This window comes from Eubalaena glacialis, chromosome 15 (assembly GCF_028564815.1).
Source record: "Eubalaena glacialis isolate mEubGla1 chromosome 15, mEubGla1.1.hap2.+ XY, whole genome shotgun sequence".
NCBI classification, from domain to species: domain Eukaryota; kingdom Metazoa; phylum Chordata; class Mammalia; order Artiodactyla; family Balaenidae; genus Eubalaena; species Eubalaena glacialis.
Genome location: NC_083730.1, coordinates 67,584,387 through 67,598,648, shown reverse-complemented (window position 1 = coordinate 67,598,648; position 14,262 = coordinate 67,584,387). Strand labels below are relative to the sequence as shown.

At 58.7% G+C, this 14,262-nt stretch overlaps 3 protein-coding genes across 8 annotated transcripts; 2 read left to right on the top strand and 1 right to left on the bottom strand.

Moving 5' to 3' along the window:
* Positions 1-705: 705 nt before the first annotated feature.
* On the bottom strand, positions 706-2,167 carry C15H22orf15 (chromosome 15 C22orf15 homolog). The gene is made up of 5 exons (XM_061169248.1): positions 2,115-2,167; positions 1,461-1,547; positions 1,232-1,369; positions 941-998; positions 706-877 (listed from the first exon to the last, which is right to left on the bottom strand). The coding sequence occupies exons 1-5, from the start codon at positions 2,137-2,139 to the stop codon at positions 706-708; spliced, it is 480 nt and encodes a 159-aa protein (XP_061025231.1). The 5' UTR covers positions 2,140-2,167.
* A 3,736-nt stretch (positions 2,168-5,903) lies between these two features.
* LOC133075791 (pre-B lymphocyte protein 3-like) lies at positions 5,904-7,246 on the top strand. The gene is made up of 2 exons (XM_061170157.1): positions 5,904-6,011; positions 6,845-7,246. The coding sequence occupies exons 1-2, from the start codon at positions 5,963-5,965 to the stop codon at positions 7,159-7,161; spliced, it is 366 nt and encodes a 121-aa protein (XP_061026140.1). The 5' UTR covers positions 5,904-5,962; the 3' UTR covers positions 7,162-7,246.
* Positions 7,247-8,385: 1,139 nt separating this feature from the next.
* On the top strand, positions 8,386-13,183 carry ZNF70 (zinc finger protein 70). Of its 6 annotated transcripts, XM_061170122.1 has the most exons (3): positions 8,615-8,868; positions 10,649-10,828; positions 11,546-13,183. In XM_061170122.1, the coding sequence occupies exon 3, from the start codon at positions 11,609-11,611 to the stop codon at positions 12,941-12,943; it is 1,335 nt and encodes a 444-aa protein (XP_061026105.1). In that variant the 5' UTR covers positions 8,615-8,868; positions 10,649-10,828; positions 11,546-11,608; the 3' UTR covers positions 12,944-13,183. The 6 variants fall into 6 exon arrangements, with proteins under 6 accessions (XP_061026107.1, XP_061026109.1, XP_061026108.1 ...); XM_061170124.1 differs by lacking the exons at positions 8,615-8,868; positions 10,649-10,828 and adding an exon at positions 8,386-8,468; XM_061170126.1 differs by lacking the exons at positions 8,615-8,868; positions 10,649-10,828 and adding an exon at positions 8,469-8,549.
* The last annotated feature ends 1,079 nt before the right edge of the window (positions 13,184-14,262 follow it).

Below are 14,262 nucleotides of genomic sequence, written 5' to 3'. Positions count from 1 at the left end.
GAGGGTGACCTTGTAATCCGGTGTAATCTGACAGCCTCGGGCAGTCCAGACTGGGTGGTGAGGCATTAGCAGGTGACCATAAGCCTCAAGGCCGTCTGACTCCTGGGGGCTGGAATCCCTGGAGGAGCATGCTGTCCTGCCCCTCCACCCTTCTCCTCTGCCTCTGGATCCCTTTCTCCACACCCACACCTTAGGAGCCCCGCGGCGGCCTCACGTTCTGTCAGCGACCTTGCAATTTCCCAGAAATTCCAGATTCTGCAAGAGGAATACTGCTGGGCCTTTGCGCCTGATCATGCCAGGCAGAGGTCACGGCCAACCCCCTTGGATCTGAGTCCAGCTCGGCCACTTGGCCGTGATGTGCCAGGTCACGGGGCCTGCCGGAACAGAGGTGCTGGCCCTTCAAACGCCATCACACACTCTGTGCTGCTGCCTTCACTGAGTTCATTCAGCAGCTCTGCACTGAGCACCTACGGTGTGCCAGGCCCTATTCCACGTCTCCCTGCCCTTGTGCAGGCACTTAGCCTCCAGCGGGATGGTGGGGACCTGTCTCTGGATATAGTGTCTTCCATCATGTGGGTATACGTGTGTCTCTGAGGGGGGTTGCCATTGGGGTCCACCTCTCAGCACACACATCTGTCCCCTGGGAAGGACATGAGCATCCCCCCAGGGATCCATGTCTCCTCCTTACCTGGCTCTCGGCCCCAGCTAGTGGGTCCCAGACAGCAGGAAGCCCACCCTTCGGGGCCGTGAAGGAGGGCCTTGCTCCTGATGGCCACGCAGAGTGCCGGTGCGCCCTCTCCAGCCATCGCCCAGGGGGGGCAGGCCCGACAGCCAGCGCAGCTCCTCTGGAAGGCCCAAGAATCCTGCCTGTGGGGGGCTGGTGGGAAGGCACACCCTCCCCCTGGGGCTCTCCTGTGACACTCACCTGCCAGCTCGACACCGCTCATCCAGGTTCTCCAGGAGGGACTCATAGCAGGTGGGGGCCCCGCGCTCGCCCTCTGCAGAGGGAAGAAGGCTGATTCCTGGCTGGCCTGGTGGTCCCCAACCCCACCTCTCACTCTGGACCTGTTTGCTGGTCCACAGTGGGGTCAGGACAGGGCATTGGATGGGAAGGTCAGGGCTAGGTCCTGGCCAAAGTTGGGGCTCGGCAGGGCTTGGGTGGTCTCTGACTGCTGTCCCCCCTCTTATATTCCAACATAGCTGCACAGGGGGAATCTCGGGCCCCACTTACTGATGATCTGCACTAGGACATAGGTCCCATGCTCCTGCAGCAGGGGGCTGCCCATGGAGGGTGCCGGGGAAGGCCCCTCCTCCAGTCCCTCACCCAGGTTCACCAGGTGCCCGTTCTCAGCCAGGAGGGCGATGGTCGCTGGGGGAGCAGAGAGGGAGGCAGGGCAGGGCTGGAATCCCTGCCTGGGGGCCCTCAGCAGTCCTCCCAGCACCCCTCCCTGCCCCCTCACCATCCAGGGGCACCTGCCCCCTCTGCCTCAGGTGGGTGATGAGGATCACCAGGCTGCACCAGGGGTTCACCAGCTCCCAGCAGCCAGCTGTGGGGGAGGAGCAGAGGTGAACGAATGGCACCCTCTATTCCCCCCAAACTGGGACCCTCTGCCTCCCTCCCGTCTCTTCCCTACAGAGCAGGGAATGGGGCTACGAGATTAGGAATGTACCCCCTTCCATCTCCCAAGATGTCGGTGACCGGGGTGCACAACTTCTGCCTTTCTCACACGACCCTCCCCTCCCACTTCAGCCCCACCTCCGGCACTACCCCGCACCAGCCCCGCCTCCACCAGAAGGTCAGGAATCTGCAGCTGGGGCTAGAGCTTTAGGTGCCTCATGCCCCCTGAAGCTGGAGGACCACTGACCAGCTAAGGGATGGAGCAGTGTGAACATTTGCTCCACGGCAACGGCTTGGCTGCTGCGTGGCCCGTGAGCTCCTAGAGGAGCCCACGCGCATTTCCCAGGACCCAGCCGGGGTTTCCCCTCAAGGGACTCTCCGCAGACACTCCCATCCCTTCCCATGTGTACCCCTTCCCCACGCCGCCTCCCCACTCTCCCTCAAGGCAGAGGGAATGTACCCCCACCAGTCTTCCGGGACAGGGGACCCCACTTACCTCCAGACATCACCGTGATAAACATGGCTGCAGGGGGAAGGAGACAGATGTGGGGGCTTTGATCCCCCAACCCCCAACTTCCTGACTAAGGAAGGAGCTGGGGCTGAGATCTACCCCGTGCGGCGCCCTGCAGGAGATGTGTGTGTCGGGGATGGGGGAGTGATGGGTGGGTGGGTCCAGGTGCAGCTCCCCGCTCAGCCGCCCTTGGGGCTGGGCTCCACCAGCCCAGGGGGTCCTTGCAGCTAGTCCAGGAGCCTTGGCCTCCTCTTCCTCCCGCTAGCTAGATCAGAGTAATCAGAGAAGACTCAGGCCCTCCCAGCTTCCAAGCTGGTCTCCATGGGAGTGGGAGCTGCCAAGAGGTCTAGGCAGGAAATGCCTTTCCCCCAGTATCCCGGTAATGGGCTCTGGGGAGGGTCCGGACATTCCCTAACACAGGGCTCTAGTGGGGGCTGGAGCCTCAGGGCCCAGGGATGTCCAGAGACCACATCCCCTCACCAGTAGAGACAGAGCTCCCAGGCTGAAAGCAGGGGAGGTTCCTGGGGGTGGGGTGCTGGCGTGGCTGTAGCAGAAGCGGGATCCTCACCAACCTCGCAGGCTCCCTATCAACTCAAGGCCCCCTGCCCGGGGCTCACTCCCAGCCTCCCTCTCTTCTGTCCTTGTTTCTTTCCTTTCTTAGTCAAGTTTATTGAGTTATGGTTTACATACAGTAAAATTCACTTTTGAGTGAACAAAACACTTTTGAGTGTTTTCCAGTTGTGACAAGTCTCACAGAACCACCACCAGTCTGGATACACAACATTTCCGTCACTCTCCCAAATTCCTTCATGCCCCTTTGTGGTCACCCCAGCCCCTGGCAAGCGCTGCAGTGTTCCCTGCCCCCACCTCTTCTAGACTGTCATGTCACAGAGAGGGAAGCAGCAGACAGCACGGAGCCTTTCAGGTGCAGCTGCTTTCACCTAGCTCCATGCGTGCGGGATTCACCGGGGTCGTCAACCGGTGTCAATGGGTCCTTCCTTTCATCACCCGGGAGGGTCCCACTGCCTGGAGGTGCCACGGTCTGTGGATCCACTCACCTGCTGCTGTTTGGATTGTTTCCCGTTTTGGGTGACTATGAGTAAAGCCAGTACAGACACTCACCCGCAGGTCTCTGGGTGAAGAGACGTTTCCATTTCTCTACTGTAAATCTCAGCAAGAGGGATTGCTGGGTCCTCTGCGGAGAGTATGTTTAACTTTGTAAGAAACTGCCATTGTTTTCCAGCGTGTGCAGCGTTTGCATTGCCCCTCTTTCCGTCTGGTTGTGGTTGGGCCTCTGGACTCATGGCAGGTCAGGATACCTCCTTCTTAGCTGCCCTCCCACTGCTCCCCGGTGATTAGACTATTCATCCCCCCTCTGCAGGCAGAGCTCAAGGCAGAAGGCAGGGGGAGGCCCAGATCGTCCCCGCAGCTCGTCAGTATCACTGCCTCTGGACAGGACTTGCCTCAGTGCTCACACCTGTCAAGCAGTGAGAGGCACCGCTCACGGCACCACTGGCACGGCTCACAGCACCACGGGCAAGTTAGCGTGAGGATGGAACGCAGTAACCCTTTTGAGTGCTACCTGGGTGCTCAGCCTGCAGCAGGCGCTCAGAGGCAGCACTGGGGAAAGCCCCGGGGCAGCGTTTCCCAAACTTACAGGCAGGGCACTTTCTTCCAAAATCTGGGGACCCGTGTCCTGCAGAACACAGCCCAGGAGTGGCTGCAGCCAGATTCTGGAAGGAATGGAACTCCCGGCCTGGACCCTCAGCTCCAATGACCACCCCTCTGTTTTCCGAGGGGTTTGTCTTTAGGGCCGCCGAGGAGGGGTCTTTTGTCTTGAGTGTCATGGAGGTGCCCTAAGGAGGTGTTAGGACTGGAGTGGGACCCACAGTGGGAGCTTTGTAACCTTCCCCAAGCGAGCTCTCAAGGCTACAAAGTAACGAGAGCACACTGCATTAACTTGTTTTATTATTTTTTAGGTACTTGGTAAGGCCAGCAGATCAGGACATGATTGCCGTTGAGGAGATGGTTTGTTACAGTTCCGCAGTGGAGGAGGCATGACACCCCATGGTGGGGGAGGCCACATGGGAAAGCACCAGGGCTGGTCAGGAGAGAGAGAGAGAGGGGGAACTCTGGGCGGGAGCCTCTATTGTGGTTTCTGAGGGAAGGAACAGTGAGGTGGGGTGAGCAGGCTCAGGGTTGGCTGTTTGGAATACCTTCATGCTCTGGGGCACAGGAACCGTCCCTGGTTGTCTGGTACTTGCCCTGGGTGACAGGGCAGGAGGGCAGTGGTCCAATGAGAGAGCCCCTTAGGGGAGGTGGTCGGGGGAGTGTGGACTCAGGAATGGTTGGTTTGCATTTGAAAAGTGTGTTACTGTCTCTAGGAATTGGCTGACCCTGGGAGGGCCAGTCCCTCCAAGGTCAGCAAGGCCCCAGATGTCAAACCATCAGGATAGAGAATATAAAAGGCATGATTAATACACACAAAGTCCTATCTATGTTTTTTTTTGTTTTTGTTTTTGTTTTCGTTTTTGTTTTTGGCTGCAACGTGCAGCTTGTGGGATCTCAGTTCCCTTACCAGGGGTTGAACCCAGGCCACACAATGGAAGCCCAGAATCCTAACCACTAGGCAACCAAGGAACTCCCACAAAGTCCTAACTTTGCATCTTCACAACACTTGGGCTGGCACAATGCTCATCTTTAGTTTCCAGATGAGGAAACTGAGGCACAGAGAGGGGAACTTGGCTGAAGTTGTGCAGTTAAGAGGAGGAGGATCTGGGATTCAGGTTTGAATCCCTACGCGGGTTGAATCCCAACCAAAGTCAGCTCCCCTCGGTCTGGCAAACTCTCTTACCCACAACAGGAGTGCAGATCGGCACAACCATGTCAGGAACCCTGGCGGTATCTACTAAAACTAAACAGAAAGGGGACTTCCCTGGTGGTCCGGTGGTTAGGACTCTGCGCTTCCACTGCAGGGAGCACGGGTTCGCTCCCTGGTCTGGGAACTAAGATCCCGCATGCTGCGTGGTGCAATGCGGCCAAAAAAAACCCAACACTAAATGGAAACGTTCCCCGTCCTGGGTGCCTGCCCAGCAGAAACCAGAGCTCAGGTGCACCAGTGACACAGGCAGGAATGCTCGCAGCGGTTCTCCTTGAAATAGCCAAAGATGAAAGCACCCAAATGGCTAGTAACAGGAGATGGATAAACTAATTGTGGCTATCCACACAGTGGCTTACACACAGCTCTGACAATGAATTAAACATTGCTGCACACATGGATGACTCTTATAATGTTTAACAAAAGAAGCAGAAACAAAAGAAGACACACTATCACTCCATTTATAGCTGACGTTCTACAGCAAAACTGATTAACCACAGAGTCCCACTCGGTTACCGTTGGGGGCTAAGAGGGCGTTACTGGCAGGGGAGGCGCATGAGGGAGCCTTCTGGGGTGATGGAAATGTTCTAAATCTTGGTCTGGGTAGAGGCTGCAGGGATATATATATATAAAATCATTGAGCCATACATGTAAGATTTGTGCACTTGACCGTATGAGTTATAACTCAGTGAAGAGCAGCCACCTGCTCTAACTGCACATGTGGATTTCCGGGCTTCTGTTCTCAAGAAGGCCCTGTGGGGCCGGGATGCTGACGTCTGGGAAGATAAGGTCTGGCTGCTGGGGCCCAGCACCGCCCTCCCACCGTGTCAGTGGGCTGATTTGCATGCCCTGTCGTGGTCCAGCAGCCTCCCCAGTGTGCCCTGAAGCACCTGGAGCACGCCCAGCGCAAGCCCAACACAACAAGCGACTCCCACCTGCCTCCCTGCCTCTGGCCATGGCCTGTTGGCATCTGGCCCTCCTTCTGACTGGGGTCCTCCTGGCAGGTGAGCCCTCCCTGTGCCTTGCTCACCCGGGGGTGGAGTGGGAGACAGTGGGAGACTACGGCGTGTCTTGGTATCAGCAGCGGGCAGGCAGCGCCCCCCGCTTGCTCCTCCACTATCGCTCAGAGGAGGACTCCCACACTGGCTCTGGAAGCCCCCTATAAGGAAGCAAATCCATGTGGGCAGTGGGGAAGGTTTTGGAAGTGTCCTTGAGGTGGAGAGGAGAACTGGCCACAGGTGGCCCTGCCCCAGACTTGAGGCAAGTCACTTCTCTGTGTGGGCCTCAGTTTCCCCATTTGTGAATGACCAGATTGCTAGGGTCCCTTTGGACTCTGACTCTTGGGGGTCTCAGAGACTCGTCACCTTTTGAGTTTTTCAGAGGGGAAGCTGGTGTGGGCTGGTTCCTACCCCACAGGGCCTCAGGAACAAGCTAACCCTGAGAAGGCCTTCAGCAGCCAGTGGCCAGAGGCTGAGCCAGTGGGTAGTAACAGCCCAGGAGGCTTCTTGGGGGTTGTCAGTCTGTAGCCAGGGTTTGGACAAGCCAGTGTGACCAAAGTGATAGGGGTCTGCAGGGCAAGGGATGAGGGTGGGCAGCCCAGAGACCACCAGACCACCCTCTGAACTCTAGATCCTTAGCTGAACATGGCTCCTTGGGAACATGACACTAATGGGGGTTTAGGGGTCTCCAGCTCTGTGCCCCACCCAGTGACGATCCCATGGCACCGGGCTGTGAGCTTTTGGGAGCAGATTCTCCTGGGAGTCTGACCAAGACTTTGTGGGGCAGGGGCAGGAAGGAAGGGGCCCAGGCCAGACCTGAGTGTGTCTGTCTCTCTCAGCCTCCCAGCCAACCCTGACCCAGCCGGACACACTGCTGGTCTTCCCAGGCCAAGTGGCCCAACTCTCCTGCATGCTCAGCCCCCGCCATGCCATCGTCGGGGACTACGGCGTGTCTTGGTATCAGCAGCAGGCAGGCAGCGCCCCCCGCTTGCTCCTCCACTACCGCTCAGAGGAGGACCACCACCGCCCCCCTGACATCCCTGACCGCTTCTCGGCAGCCACGGATGCAGCCCATAATGCCTGCATCCTGACCATCAGCCCCGTGCAGCCTGAAGACGCCGCGGATTATTACTGCTCCGTGGGCTACATACCCTAGGGGTGGGGTGTGGGATGAGTGCCTTCCGTCTGCCTCCCACTTATGCTCCTGACCTTGGGACCCTCCCTTTCTCTAAGCATTGATTTTCCTCCTCTGTAAAATGGGTTAATAATCAACATGTCAACAATAACTATTCTGAGGGCCATGAGATCCTGGCTGAAAAAGTGACTGTGGTTGGTCTGGGAGTGTGGGGATAGGGATTCTGGGGGTTGTTGCAGAAGGGGAAGCACCTGAGACCCTTGGGTGGGGCCCCAGCTCCCTACCAGCCCCCAGGGGGCTCAGAATGGTGGCTCTTGCCTTCCTGTGACTGGAGGAGATGGAGTGAGAGAAAAAGTAACCAGCCCTTGCTGGTCCCAGCTCTGCATGGCTGGTTGTGGTCCAACACACACAGGGTCACTGGACTGGGTCTCTAGGAGCCCCTGCCTACTCCTGGATGGGGCTAGGAGGCACCTGAGGGCCAGGACGGAAGGTGCTGAAGACAGGTGGGCAGATGGCAGGGGCAGAATGGGCAGCAGCCATCCTTGGGTGGAGGGGCAAGTCTTGCCACCAGAAGCAGAAGTGAGCTCTGGGAGGGGGGTCGGGGGATGAAGAACACACCCCTCTTCCCTCCCGGTTCCCCTAAGAGGCGCCACCTGAACGGAGGCCATCCCTCAGATGCAGAGGTGGGGTCCACAGAGGGTCCCACTTAGGCTCCCAGCCATCTCCTGGGCCCTCTCTGGGCTCTCCTCATTTGTCTCTGCGGGGACGAGGTGAGCAAGCAGGACCAGAGCTCCCCAGGAAGGGAGGGGGAATCGCAGCAGGACCCCGGGCCTGCGCGGGGTAACGGGCTCCGCAGCCCTGAGCGCGCCTGCCCTTCTCCCGGGGACACAGCCGCCGCAAGGCCTCTGGCCGGCCCCACCCCCAGGACAGGTGCCCAGGAGCCGGCCGCCCGTCCCGGCCTCAGTTTCCTCCTCTGCGCTCCCACCAACGCCCGCCCAGCCGGGACGCGCTCGGGGACGTGCCGGAGCCCTGAGCCGACCGGACGGCCTCTCCCGACCCCAGTCCTGCGACCCGGACCCCGGCGTCCAGGCGGTTACGCGTACTGCGCGGTGGGACCAGCGAGACACTGGCCTCCGCGCGGCCTAGAGCGGTCCCGGAAGTGCCGCGAGAGGGGGCGGAGCTCAGGCTCTCGGGCCGCCGCGGGCTCCGCGTCAGCAGCCGCAGCCGAGCGAGGCCACGGCCGCGGGCAGGAGCAGCTGAGGTGCGGCCCCGCCCCGCTCGCCCGCGGCCCCGCCCCCGCTCAGGTGAGCGGCCCCGCCCCGGCCTAGGTGAGTGGCTCCGCGGCAGCCAGTGTAGCCACCTCTCCCTCCGGTGGCGCAGGTGTGGGCGGCCCCCGTCTGTGGAAGCAGGTGCGGGTCCGCGGTCGCGCGCTGGCCTCCAGCCAGGAGACCCTGACTGGCCCGAGGGTCGGCCGGGTGCCCAGGCCCTGGGGGTCCCAGGAGGATGGAGTGACGGAGGCAGGAGGAGCCGGGGAAGGCCCGAGAGAGGTGGGAAGCGTGGGGTTCCAGACCTTTGGATTTTCGGTCCCAAAATATTTAAAACATCGTTGGGCACAGATAAAGTATCGCCAACTTTTTCAACACAGTGGAGACTTCAGCGTGTAGCTGGTACATAGTGGGAATGGAAAACCCCCGAGGAGGGAACCTCGGAAACACCAGGATTTAGCAGGTGGGTGGAGGCACAATCCCCAGATACCGAGAAAGAGGGGTCAGAGGGCATGAAAATTAGGGGGGGGAAAGAAACCAAGGGAATGAAGTGGGGCGTGGGAGTGGGGGTAGGTTGGCCAGCAAGGTGGGTTAGTGAAGGGTGGGCTCGTATTGTCACATCGTACAGTTTTTCATGAGAAAACCTACTGAGTTTTAAATATTGGCAGCTAAGTCAAACAAAAAGGAAAAGCCTGACTCTTTGAGAGCCAAACACAACGTGTCTGTGGCAGGATCCCCAGAGTGCCAATTTGCAGTCTCTGAAATGAAGGGTTTTGAGAGGGATGTCTTGGGGAGGCCTTCCAGAGCGGGGAGGAAGTGAGGACCCAGAAGAGAGGGCTTGGCCGTAAGGAGGTCATTAGATGCTGGAGCTGAAGTCCCAGCCGAAACTGGAAACTTGAAGTTTGTCTCCGTGCCAGAAACAGTCATATGATTTTCCTTGGCAACATTCAGCATCTTAGGAGGAGCTGGCAGAGGAGGTGGGTAGTTAGTGGCAGGGCAGGGAGGTGAGGAATGTGATGCTGGTCAGAGAGCTGGTTGAAGTGACGCCCATAGTTAGACCCACTGTAGAGAAGGTCTAAGCTAGATGGGGAAGGGGTGGACCAGGGTGAAAATGGGACGTGAGGTTTGAGGAGGTCGGGTGAGGCGGGGGGGAGTGGAGACTGTGGTTGTGAAGAGGAGTGGGAGTGATCACAGGCTTTTTTTAAAAAAAATAAATTTATTTATTTATTTATTTTTGGCTGCTTTGGGTCTTTGTTGCTGTGCACGGGCTTTTCTCTAGTTGCCGTGAGCGGGGGCTACTCTTCGTTGAGGTGCACTGGCCTCTCATTGCGGTGGCTTCTCTTGCGGAGCATGGGCTCTAGGCACGCGGGCTTCAGTAGTTGTGGTGTGGGGGCTTCAGTAGTTGTGGCACACGGGCTTAGTTGCTCCGCAGCATGTGAGATCTTCCCGGACCAGGGCTTGAACCTACGTCGCCTGCATTGGCAAGTGGATTCTCAACCACTGCACCACCAGGGAAGTCTGACACAGGCTTCTTGAGGATATTGCAGTTCTGTGCTTTTTTCCACACCTGGCCTTTCTACTGGCTGAAAATTCATTAAAAAAAAAATTCCAAATAGGAATGAGTTCCATCATGACTATTCTGATTAATTTAGTATGTCTTTTTGAGGGAGTTCCTCTCTGACTTCAGTGTAAGGATGATAGCACCTTTGTATGGAGTCCTGAGGAGTACATGAGATATGCTTGTAAAAGGTCTAGCCGTGCCTTGCACACAGTAGTTGCTCAATAAACTCGAGTTGTCATCATTATGGTACCTGAAGAGTTTCCCTGGAGGTTGCATAGCAGTTTGTGGATGGGGTCCTGTGGGGCTCCCTCTGGGCCCCCACAGTGGGATGGGGGGCTGAGTGGGGTGTTCTAGCCTCCTTCCTTGTCCCTCCGAAAACACCCCCTTCAACCGGAGCAGCTCTGCTTTTGTATGTTTCATTTATTCATATCTCCCAGATAATTGACTTATTTGAATAAAGAGTACTTTGGCAAAATAAAATAAAAGTGTGGTAAGCAGTTCTAACACAAACACAAATAACTTTTCCTCCATTCAATCATTTATTTATTCAATAAATGTGTGTGTAATGATTGAGTGGCTGTGCTGGGAGCTGGGGATTCCAATACGCAGGAGCCCCGGATTTGCCCTTGGGGAGCTCGCGGGTGGTGGTGGGGAAAGTCCTGCCATGACATTTGCCCTCCAGGTGGTGAGTGCTGTGATGGACATGTGCCCCATGCTCCACGGTCACCAAGGCCACGTGCCCAAGATTGTCAGAGTCTGAGGGTGCAGGGAAGAGGGGACATTTGAACTGAGTCTGGAAGGATGAGCAAGTGGCCATGTGAGAAGAGTGGGGACCAGTCAGGAGGAGGAAACAGCAGCATGTGTGAGTGGTGGAGCTGGAAGTTTGGGGGGTGTGTGGAAGGAGAAGCAGGGGACAGGGCCGCATGGCTGGGTGTGGAGGACTTGGGCTGCTGCAAGCTCCTGAGAAGGGGGATGCCGTGATCAGGACTGTGTTTTGGGCGTTTGACCTTGGCATCCACGTAGAGAACGGGCTGGGGGGAGGGGGGAAGCTGGAGGTAGGCAGCCAGCGAGGAGGCAAGTCACACCGAGGCCTGAGCTGCCCAGTGGCAGCGAGGAGAGAGGCAGAGACCCCTTCAGTAAAGACGGGAAGTGGACAGGATGGGGTGTACCGGCGGGAATGAGAAGGGCTGACTCCCAGGGCTCCGGCTGGGGCTCTGGGCTGGAGGCCTGCAGCCGACCGATCGTAGCAGGGGGGTATGTGCTCTCTCTTTCCCAACAAGACCCCAGCCCCAACCTCCTCCGGTAGCTGGAGTCTTGCCCCTTTTTCAGAATGGCTCCACTTCCTGTCCTTGCCCACCTTTCTGGACACCCTGAGCCTTTAGTGTCTGGACATCACAGTGTGGCATTGTCTGTCTGTCTGTCTTCCTTGCAGTTGTTTCTGGTAAGTCAGACTTGTCTCTAACTCAGTAAGGACCATCTCAAGGGCAAGACTGTGTCTTTGGTTATCTCTACCTTAGACTCTGGCACCTACTAGGTGCTTGACTTGCTGACTTGACAGTGTCTCTTGTTTTCTTTTCAGAATCTGAGAGCAGTAAGTGTGTCCCAAAGAGAAACAGTCACTGGGGGTGAGCCCGGACCCACAATGGAGATTCCCCCGGCAGCCAAGCTGGGTGAGGCTTTCGTGTTTGAGGACAGGTTGGAGATGCAGACAAACCTTTTCCCGGAGGAGGACCCGGGGGACCCTTTTCTTCAGGAAAGGGCTTTAGAGCAGATGGCTGTCATCTACAAGGAGATCCCTCTGGGGGAGCAGGACGATTATGAGGGGAATATCAGTCTGTGCTCGAGCCCCATCCAGCATCAGAGCATCCCCCCAGGAGACAGACCCCAGGACGATGAGCCGTCCAGCCCAACCTTCCTCCAGAAATCAGACCTGACTATGTGCCAGATAATCCACAGCGGGGAAGCGTCCGGTAAGCCCGATGGGGAGACGGCGGGCAGGGGGGACTCGGGACCCGAGGGGCCTCACAGGACTGCACAGCCAGCCAAGCCCTACGCGTGTCGCGAGTGCGGCAAGGCCTTCAGCCAGAGCTCGCACCTGCTCAGGCACCTGGTGATCCACACGGGGGAGAAGCCCTACGAGTGCTGTGAGTGTGGCAAGGCCTTCAGCCAGAGCTCGCACCTGCTGCGGCACCAGGCCATCCACACGGGGGAGAAGCCCTACGAGTGCCGGGACTGCGGCAAGGCCTTCCGCCAGAGCTCTGCCCTTGCGCAACACCAGAAGACCCACACCGGGAAGAGGCCGTACGCGTGCAGGGAGTGCGGGAAGGACTTCAGTCGGAGCTCGAGCCTCCGGAAGCACGAGCGCATCCACACCGGGGAGAAGCCCTATCAGTGTAAGGAGTGTGGGAAATCCTTCAACCAGAGTTCGGGCCTGAGCCAGCACCGGAAGATCCACACGCTGAAGAAACCGCACGAGTGCGAGCTCTGTGGGAAGGCCTTCTGCCACCGGTCCCACCTCATCCGGCACCAGAGGATCCACACAGGCAAGAAGCCGTATGCGTGCGAGGAGTGCGGGAAGGCCTTCAGCCAGAGCTCCAACCTCATCGAGCACCGCAAGACGCACACGGGCGAGAAGCCTTACAAGTGCCACAAGTGCGGCAAGGCCTTCAGCCAGAGCTCCTCGCTCATCGAGCACCAGCGCATTCACACCGGTGAGAAGCCCTACGAGTGTGGCCAGTGCGGCAAGGCCTTCTGCCACAGCTCGGCCCTCATCCAGCACCAGCGCATCCACACAGGCCGGAAGCCCTACGTGTGCAATGAGTGCGGCAAGGCCTTCCGGCACCGCTCGGCCCTCATTGAGCACTACAAGACCCACACGCGGGAGAGGCCCTACGAGTGCAACCGCTGCGGCAAGGCCTTCCGGGGCAGCTCGCACCTCATCCGCCACCAGAAGGTCCATGTGGGGGACAAGCTCTAGAGGAGGGGCTGGCGCCGCGGCCCGCGCCTCTGCCAACTGGAGCCCGGCCCCCCGCTCATCTGTGAGGCCTGCCCGCCTCCCCAGACCAGTGCCTCCTAGAAATGCCCACCCGCCCTGGTGGCAGGGTCCGGCCCCCCCCTCCGAGGCCCTGGCCCAGCAGGGGGACTGGGTGGGGTGGGGAGGGAGGCCAAGGGCCGGGGCGCCAGGGCACAGCCGGCTCTCAGTTGTCTCGTGCTCACCTGTGACCCAATGGGGTTTAGTTTTGCCCTCTATTCGCTTTTTCCAGAATCCAGAAGAAGAATAAACGTCAGAGGGAGAAAGTGGAGTTAAACCCATGAAAATGTCAGATGAGCTTTAACATCAGGCACTTTTAGAAGAAGTAACCGTGTTCGCGGTCCAATCAACTGAAGGAAAATGGATCCAAAGTAGACGCGTCAGCAGCCCGCCTCGGGCACTGGTGGGGACGGCCAGCTCAGGTGACAGAGCAGAGGGAGGGTCTGGAGGACTCATCCTGGGTGTGGGGGTGAGGCCCCCGTGTGCTCTCTCAGCCCTCCACCTGGGTTAGCTGAGGGCGGTTCTGGCCGGCAGCTCTTCCAGGAGGTGGAGGCGTGGTCCCGGAGGAGGCTGGGGGACGGTGCAGCCTGGCTCTGGCTCAGCCCGGGCAAAGGCTCACTGCCCCCCCGGGGGTAACCCTCCACCAGACCTAGGGCCCCAACCACAGCGTGCCTTGGACATCATCGGGGCCCGTCTCTGGTCGGCGCTCTGCAGCCTCCCCTCCGCCCTCCAGTGCAAGGGGATAGAAGGTGATTTGGTCAGAAGGTCTGGGTTCAAGTTCCAGTTCTGGCCCCTCCCTCACCTTGGTGACCCCTTCCATGAGGTGGGCATATTGGGACTGGCCACATTCCCCTAAGGGCTGGTGCAAGGGTCCTATTCAGAGTGGGACCACGCATGAACGTGCTTTGTCGGCTGGCGATTGAGGATGGAGACCCACAGTGACCCCTGCCCCACCTGCAGGGGAGGTGCATCCCTGTCTGGTTCCCGACATGGCAGGGCCCCCCCTTCAGCCAGGCTTTCCCTCCCTCCCTCCAGCTTGTGTCCTGGGTGCGGCGCCCTGGGCAGGACACTTCCTACATGCCGTCCCCGCAGCGGCAGTGTGTCTGCGTCCTGTCCTTCTCTCTGTCCTCCCCACTGGGGGTTGTTTAACGAGTACCATTGTCTGCGTCCTGCCCTGACCAGTTCAGTTGGGCATCCCCAGAGGTGGGGCTCCAACAGTGGCATGTTTTTAAAGCTCCCCAGGTGATTAGAAGGTTCCCCTGCAT

What these genes read in the sequence shown, in the direction of transcription:
- C15H22orf15 (XM_061169248.1), bottom strand. Translation starts at nt 2,139, where the DNA reads ATGTTTATCACGGTGATGTCTGGAG. An exon ending in TATCACGGTGATGTCTGGAG is followed by an intron (nt 1,548 to 2,114) that starts GTAAGTGGGGTC and finishes CCTCCCCCACAG; the next exon opens with CTGGCTGCTGGGAGCTGGTG. An exon ending in TGTCCTAGTGCAGATCATCA is followed by an intron (nt 999 to 1,231) that starts GTAAGTGGGGCC and finishes TTCCCTCTGCAG; the next exon opens with AGGGCGAGCGCGGGGCCCCC.
- LOC133075791 (XM_061170157.1), top strand. Translation starts at nt 5,963, where the DNA reads ATGGCCTGTTGGCATCTGGCCCTCCTTCTGACTGGGGTCCTCCTGGCA. An exon ending in GACTGGGGTCCTCCTGGCAG is followed by an intron (nt 6,012 to 6,844) that starts GTGAGCCCTCCC and finishes TGTCTCTCTCAG; the next exon opens with CCTCCCAGCCAACCCTGACC.
- ZNF70 (XM_061170124.1), top strand. Translation starts at nt 11,609, where the DNA reads ATGGAGATTCCCCCGGCAGCCAAGCTGGGTGAGGCTTTCGTGTTTGAG.